Genomic DNA, 8,447 nt, shown 5'->3' with positions numbered 1-8,447 from the left:
TGTTCTAAATCGAATGATGAAATTTATTTCCAATGTAACATCAAATATTTTCCCGATCGAAATGTTGTTGGAATATTCACATAAACAAAATCGGTTGGTGCGATCATAGCTTCAAAGTGATGGAACTTGTTTATACTAACAATACTGTCACACGATGCGAGCGCATTTTTAATACATATAAATGAATATCGTTGGATTTGGTTTGACACATATACACCGCGCCAATCGAAAAATATCAGAAAGATGTGAGTTGCATCTTGAAAATTGAAAATACTAATTCCACAAATAAAGAAAATTAAATGCAATAAATGACGTATAAAAGAGTTCTACTGCAGAGTTTTAAATTAATATTGAAAAATCTCCCTTCTAGAATGTTGAGGATAATATAATAAAAAAAATACTCAATATATTTTTAATTGCTTATAAACAACATCTCTTTTTCATAACTGTTTGTTTTACAGTTTTTGATGATATGTCTGAAATTTCGATGGATTAAAAGTAAAAACATATAACGAATAATCTTTTTAGATAGCCAAAAAATGACAAATGAACTCTGAAAAACTAAATGCTCGACGAAAAAGTTGTTTTTTAACATTTCGATAAAATAATAATAACTGATGCTTAAAATATACTTAAAAGGTTAAATTTATGATTGCTGCTGTTTGAATCAATTAATTCTGAAAATTATTTAAACTGATCTTTTAAAAATATATTCGGGAAAAGAATTCAATACTTTTGGATTTTTATTAAAAAACTCTAAATGATATATTTTACAAACCACCAGGCGAAGGAACGCTTATTCGGAATTTTATTGCAATTATTTTTATTCAACGAACGAACAATTTTTTTTGTTACGAATGTTCGTTATGATATATCAATTATATAAATTATAAAATACCTCTCGTGTTTTGTGTTTTCGTTTATTTGTCATTATTAATTTGTGTGAAACGAACCATCATAAATTGAGTTCCAAAAACAACACAAACCCTGTTAATCAAGTAGCAAAACGCAAAAACTATTTAAAACCATTACATTCAGTATTTTGAGCGAATATTATCTTCCAGATTTTCTTATTCAGTTGCCAATGATAGCAAAAAGGTAACATAAAATATCTTCCATCGTGTGTAATAAATATATTCAGCTCAGCAAAAAATCCGAGAAGAGTTATTTTAAAAAAAAATTAACTGGCACACAAATTTCCAAACACCGCCTTTGAAAAATGCTCACACAATTTATTGAATCAATAAACAAAATGTTATTTTATTTGAAAAAGGAACGCCTTTACTCTATTGTCTTAAGGAAAAATAGCTATCGTTTAATTTAATTTAACAGGCAAATGAATCTGTTGTAAAATTAGAAACAAAAAATAACAAACTCAAAAGTAATAAAATAAAATAAAAACTCAATAAAAGTGTGTTTAACTCAATACTCAAAATCAAAATATTAACTGGAAACAAATGATTGACAAGAATACAATGAATATATTTACTTTATTCTTATATTTGCACAAAAATTATTTTAAAAAAAACGCTTTCAGGAACGTTTTCTCCGGTTCACTAATTGTTTAAAAAGAATATGTGCGAAAATAATATATATTACTATAGTATGGTGAATATTTTACACGAGTACAAAACGTTTTCTGTTATGTTAAGTTTAACATGTCGGTTACTATGATGAACTAGGCGGATTGCTTTTGTCTTGATTGGAATCAATAGTTTTCTTTGTATTGTTGTCGAAATAAGTATTGAAAATTTTTTGGAAAAGGCTAAAAGTTCATATTTTTTCGCGCTGATTCTGTCATATTGGTTAGATAATACGAAAGTCCACGCTAAATATAGCCAGACTTCATGATAAGAACTATTAACATTGTTCCTTAAATTGAACCAAATTTAATTTTTCATTTATTTGTTTGATTGATTGATGGTTGATTTGTTGAATGAGCGATGTGTAGTGTGTAAACGATGCTCGTATTATCAGTTTTCGTCGTCGCTACCGCTACCGCTATCATTACTATCATCACTGTTGTCAGACAATTCACTGTCGCTCAAATCGATTGCATCTTCTTCGCTGCTTGACGACCACCATGACTGATCCGAATCGTATTCAGCTTCATTGGAATTTTTTGATGTTTGATACTGAAATGTAAACATAAAAATCAAATTCACTTTACACATTACATATATTCAAAAATTGTATTCAACAAATAATGCAGCTCACCTTTTGATGCTTTTTACGCTTGTTTTCATCAAATTGTTTGAAGCGTCGCTCTGCATGCTGATCTTGTATCTTGGCATCGACTGTGAATGCATCTGGCAATTTTATTAAAATTGGATATTAGATTCAAAGTTATATAAAAAAACAAATGATTCACTGTAAACATACCGCGAAGACGAATATTTCGACCGGCATTAGTGTCTCGATTTAATGTGACCGAACGGACTTTTGTCGTATCAACAATATCATCATCATTTCGTATGTATTTCCATGTGATGACATCTAGACGCCGACGTCGCAAATGTGTTCGTGGCCTCTTCACTGGTAATATCGCAGCATTTTCAGCAGCCGGCACAAGCCTTCCATCGACCATATTGAAGCGTTTCAGTTCGACTTTTGGATGGCAGCCATCTTCGTCCGAATACCGTAGTCGATATTTTTTCTGCTTCTTCAATTGTTTTGAATTCTCGTGACTGTAAATGAATGAACCGCCATCGGGCAGTGCTTCTGGCGATGGTTTACACTGGCGACGCACTTTGAATCGAGTTATCGTTGTCTTTCGGCCATTCTACGAACCATTTTCCAAAATCTTAACGTATGGTCGGCGTACGTTTCAAAATCGTTCGTCCTGCTGCTCGGCTGTACATGGTCCTCACACTCCCGTTCGATCCGCTCACGATCGTCGGCTCTGTCGTCTTCAAGCGTACCAACCAGTCGATCTCGTTGTTTCTTGAACTGTGGCAATTTCGTCATCCAATGATATTGCTTGCTGGATATTTTGAAATTGCGTACGCTTTTCACTTTCACAGCGCCCGTATCATCTTTCTCTCGATCGATAATTTGGCCGGCAATGATCTCACGATCGCCAACATCAAAGCTTACTTTGCGATCGCAGTGGCGTAATATATTTCGTAGCCGTTCTTTGGTTTCAGCATCAGTTGCATCGTTTTTCTTCTTCGTCTTCTTCTCTTTGTTCATCAGAAAAACGAATGCATTGCCATCGGTTTGTATTCGATTGACGAATGTTAAGCCGGCCGAATGGCGTTCGATTTTACTGATGCCAAAATATTTACGCCACATGCGATCCCACAGTTCTTTGTTGCCATTGAACGGTTGTTCCCATCGTTTATTACTGCCATTGTTCTTTTTCATTTCCTGTTCCTTTGGATTTTTCAACCGCTTAAGGATTTCGTAGAGGCCACGCTTATCGATTTGGATGTAGATATGACCAAAACGTGCCTCCGGAATGACTTGATACACGGTCAAATTTGGCGCACATCGAACCCATGTATATTTGACACCTGGCAATCGTTTTCGTGGCACATATTCGGCAATTGGACGACAGATTGATTTCGATTTCGATTTAGTGTGAGTGGTGGTTTTATGAATTTTACCTGCTGCTTCAGCCTGAAGTTTGGCCTTTGCTGCGGCAACTTCAGCCGGTTGGTTCTTTTCATCTTCATCCATTTGTTTATTGATCATGAGACAGCGTTCACGATTTCTTGCACGACAATATTGCTGAAGTTGTATGAAAAATGGCACATGACGATACCAATTTGTTGTCAATTTGGAGAAATAACCGCGTCGATTCGCTTCGAAATCCATCGGATTAAAATCGGTTTGAATACGCTTCAGAAGACGTTCGATAGCTAGTGTCAATAGAATTGGATCACGTTTTCGTTTTGGCTTTTTCATTCTCTGCCTCGTCGCTGAACAAATAGCGCATTGTATTGGTGATCAATTGGTAATTCGCTTTGCGTATCTGTTTCAATGTTTGACATTTTTGTGGCGGTGGTGGTGTTTTGGCTCGTGATGTGCTCGCAACCGGCTCATTTGATTTCGGATGGTTTGCCAATTCTTCGGAAATCACACAATGATTCAAATACGGCCGAACATTATTATACAGACTACGTATGATACACATCATGAAATTGGTGAAATATTGCCGAGTGACATAGGTGAAAATGTTACCATAACCAATTGCATTTTTCTCAATGACTTTGTGCTTCCGACAGAACTTGATTATAGCCTGATCCAATTTCCATGTTTTTTGCAATTTTGTCTTGCCATTGATACGATTACCATACACACCACGAAAATAACCATCAAAATAATTTCGATTGTATTCACACGTACTGTTCCAAAATTCGGTACGAATGGCATCTTCATTGTTCGATTGTATGATTCGCATGAGGCTACAGTGTACGTTGAGTGCGCCAAGTCGCCAAGTGTGACTCATGTCCGTGACAATTTTATTGATAATGCTAGCCAATTCATCCTTATTCTCTAGATTTTCATTGAACGACTTACGTTTGCCCATTTTGATCGATTGGTATCTTTCTGAATCCTCATCACCATTGTCGCCATCGTCACCATCATTGAAATCATCGCTGACATTATCATTATTCAATGTATTCGGCATACTGGTGGCACGAGTTGTTCGCTTCTTTGTTGCCGGTGCATTTGCAATTGTGTTTGCTCGCTTCTTTCGTTTGGCCGGTATTGTTTTTTGTCGTGCATTGCTAGTATTCGATTGTGATTGTTTTAGACGTGTACCTGATGCGACTGTATCACCGGTTGATGTTGGTGTAGACACATCGTTCCGATCGGCAACAGTAGTTGTATTAGTATCAAATAATCAAATCCATTTCGTAAACGCTGCAAGGCTTCGACAAGACTCCGTTCGAATTTTTCCACCAAATCTTCGACTTTTCGCTTAACGTTTGAATTCAATTTGATGTTCCGAGTGAACTGATTCAACTGTGTGCTCAATTCATTTGCAATTGTTTCAACTGTGTGTAGAGAGAAATGTGATGAAAGTATGAGTGACACTTCTTCATATACTAAATCATATAAAATCAATGAAAATCTTCAAAAAAAAACTATTTAGCCATTTTTCTCCCATTTCCGATTTAATTTCATATATTTATATATCAAATAAAAAACCTCTATCGAGGTGAAGAACGAGTGACGAAACCAAAATTTGAAACACAAAATTTCTGATATCAATTTTGTGACGAACATCGCATTGTTTTTTTTCTATCGCTCATCGTTTATTTAGACTATTTTCATTTTTAAAAATATTTTTAGTTCCTTAAAAAATAAAATTATTTGTACAATAGCAAAACAAACTTATTTGCTATAGTTGAAAAGTGAAGTTCAGTCATATTTAGTCGATTTGATAGAAAACTAAAAAAAAGAAACATTGCATTGAGAATCACAGTGACAGCAACACAATGGAAAAACAACAACAACAAGAAAAAACATACCATTGCTGCACCGAAAACAAGTGTACCGGTGCCAAATATAATGCTTTGCATTTCAAATGCATTTTCTGTGCAAGCAACATTTACATCGAGTGTTTAATCAAAACAAATAAACAAATGGAAAGACTATTGATGCAATTTGGATTAATTAAACGTACAATAATGCCAAATAGCAACAATTTCACATTTACAAGCGACGTATACAAAGAAGATGAGTTCAATGACATTTTCAATGGAATATCGCCGTTACCAGTGTGTTGTTCAAAATGCATGCATTTGTTCAAAGTCAAAACGAAAAAAGATGATGCAAATACTGACGATGGCAATTATCATGATGCAACTGAGCATTTATTTAACAAAAATGAAGTCGAAAAAATGATCAAAAAAGTTGGTGACAAAGTGATCGGCTCAATCAACAATATTTTCAAAAATGAAATAGAAATGTCTCTTTTTGTAAAAGAATCAAACGACATCATCTCAGTCAACACAACGATCGATAATTCAACAACTATTGGTGCAAGTGTTCAGGTAAGAACGAATGATGAACGTGAAAAAGAAAAGAAAAGACTTAGAAACCAACGATCGCGTCGAAATAAGAAGAAGAAGAAAGCAAACAAAGAGCAAAACAAAATTAATATCAACGTCAATCCGGTTCCATCATCATCTCGTCAGCCACAAACAGACCCAAACACATCGAATAGTCAAAATAAACACGACAATCATCCACCAACCGCTCCCACAAATGATGCCACACGTCAAAAACAGCTATTTCATCATCAAAACCAGCCGAAAACACATACACGTCACAACATTCAGCAAAACCAACATCAATCAATGGCACCATTTGAAAATTTTGAGGCAAGTCGATCGTTCCAACAAAGAAACTGGGTCACAGTAAGACACCAGAACATCGACCGTCAGAGAAATAACCACAATTCCATGCAGAATTTTGCAGAAAATCGACCAATCAATAAATCACATTATGCAAATTGTGACTGCCGTAGTTGCTTTGATGACTATGAGCGACGATATGCAAATTTTCAAAGATTTCGGAGAGGTGTTCGTCCGCCGGCACATCGTTGGCAGACCAGGCACTTCAATTAAACATCGATTCAAAAGATGCTGCCAATTTTTCTTTGACAACTAAGGCGAGTGGTCTCCCAGAAAAATTGACTATGCAGCTCACAAAATGTGAATGGCCTACGTTCGAAAATTCCCGAATTTATTGCTGATGTAATGGCCAAACAATCATCAATTGTTCAACAGTCAACAATTTATATGCTTTGCGAAACACATTTGGACAACGCTATCAATACAAACGATATTTTTCCACCAATGTACAGTGTTCATCGATGTGACCGTTCAACGAATACAGAGAGAGACTAACTACATCCAAAGGAGAGAGGCGGCGGAGTATTGATAGCTGTCAACAACAAACTAAAGTCAGTTTGCATCGGAACGGGTGACCATTTCGGAGCAGAACAAATTTGGGTAAAGGTTACCAGCATGAGAAGGAACATCTTTTTGGTTGAATTGTACATCAGACCAGACTCAACTCTCAAAGTATATGAAAACAACATGTATGCTTTGAAAGAACTAGCTTCAAAGTTGAGTGAAAAAGATGTTTTAATAGTATCTGGTGACTTCAATCTGCCCAAATTGATTTGGTTTGTTGACGAGAATGAGGACCCAGACATTGCAATTGCTATCAATGCAGCCAGTGAAAAAGAGAAGATAGTGCTGGATACTTGCTATGAACTGGGACTTCACCAGATTAACAAGAATTACAACCAAAATGGTCGTATGCTTGATATGATCTGGACGAATGATGTTGAGTTGTTTCAATGCACAATAAGTGACTATCATTTATTGAATTTTGAAAAGCACCACAATGCAATTGAAATCAGATATAATGAGCCGGTCGTCAAAACCATTGAAACAAGACAAACATATCGCGACTTTATAAATGCAGACTATAAGCGAATAAATGAGTCGCTTCTTGATATAGATTGGCATAGTGTTTTTGATACAAGTTCATTACAATTGAAACTAGATAATTTTTATACAATTATTAAGTCAACAATTGAAACACATGTACAGTTAAAGACAAAAATCAACAGGAAACAACCGATTTGGTTTACCAAGTCATTGGTTGAGTTGAAAAACATGGTCAGCAAAGAACATCAAAATAAAAAAAGGCTCAACACAGTTGAATCAATTGAACATTACAAAGAAATAAGAAGGAAATATAAACGTTGTGCACGCTCAGCTTTCAGAGATTACAGAATAGAGATGGAGAAACAGATAGATGATGACCCAAAGAAATTTTTCAAGCACGTAAATTTCAAAAAAGGGAAATGTGAAGATCTACCACATGAGATGACTTATTTAAATGAAAAAGCAAGCGATCAATTAACAATTGCTAGTTTTTTTGCAAAACACTTTGGCAACGCTTACAGCTCTTTAGAAGGTGATCTGCGATATGACAGCTCGGAAATAGAAAAAATACGTGATATTTGTGCTGAAATATCAATGATCGAAATAACCGAGGAGCTTGTAGGTCAACATATAAGCATGCTGCCAGATGATCTTGTCTGTGGTCCTGATGAAATTCCAAACAAATTTATCAAGCATTGTTTGGTTTCATTGCAGGGGCCAATCTCAACACTGTTAAAAGAATCACTTGAAACTGCCTCTGTCCCGCAGATATGGAGAACGTCATTTGTCAGACCAGTCTACAAAAACGGCGATAGAAACAACGTTCAAAATTACCGGGGTGTTGCTTTACAGTGTATTTTGTCAAAAATTCTTGATTCGATCGTCACAAACCATCTCAATCTGTATTTGAAAAACATGATCCACGAAAGTCAGCATGGATTCATCAAGAACAAATCAACGATAACGAATTTAGTGAAATTTTCTTCAAAAACTATTATTAACATGGGAAGAAGACATCAAACAGACGCC

The 8,447-nt window shown here is 35.4% G+C and overlaps 1 protein-coding gene across 1 annotated transcript; it reads right to left on the bottom strand.

Moving 5' to 3' along the window:
- Window positions 1-1,489: 1,489 nt before the first annotated feature.
- LOC116347326 lies at window positions 1,490-5,088 on the bottom strand. Its single transcript, XM_031777888.1, has 3 exons — window positions 2,383-5,088; window positions 2,218-2,309; window positions 1,490-2,135 (listed from the first exon to the last, which is right to left on the bottom strand). Exon 1 carries the CDS (start codon window positions 3,907-3,909, stop codon window positions 2,761-2,763), a length of 1,149 nt encoding a protein of 382 aa, XP_031633748.1. The 5' UTR covers window positions 3,910-5,088; the 3' UTR covers window positions 1,490-2,135; window positions 2,218-2,309; window positions 2,383-2,760.
- Between the last annotated feature and the right edge of the window lie 3,359 nt (window positions 5,089-8,447).

Source organism: Contarinia nasturtii, unplaced genomic scaffold (genome assembly GCF_009176525.2).
Source record: "Contarinia nasturtii isolate CC-2019 unplaced genomic scaffold, AAFC_CNas_1.1 Cnas_scaffold_1817, whole genome shotgun sequence".
In the NCBI taxonomy this organism is placed as follows: domain Eukaryota; kingdom Metazoa; phylum Arthropoda; class Insecta; order Diptera; family Cecidomyiidae; genus Contarinia; species Contarinia nasturtii.
Note: the sequence above shows the minus strand (reverse complement) of the source record. Positions and strands in the feature narration are given on the sequence as shown.

Bases quoted from the DNA above. Each gene is read 5' to 3' on its own strand.
- LOC116347326 (XM_031777888.1), bottom strand. From the start codon at position 3,909: ATGAAAAAGCCAAAACGAAAACGTGATCCAATTCTATTGACACTAGCT.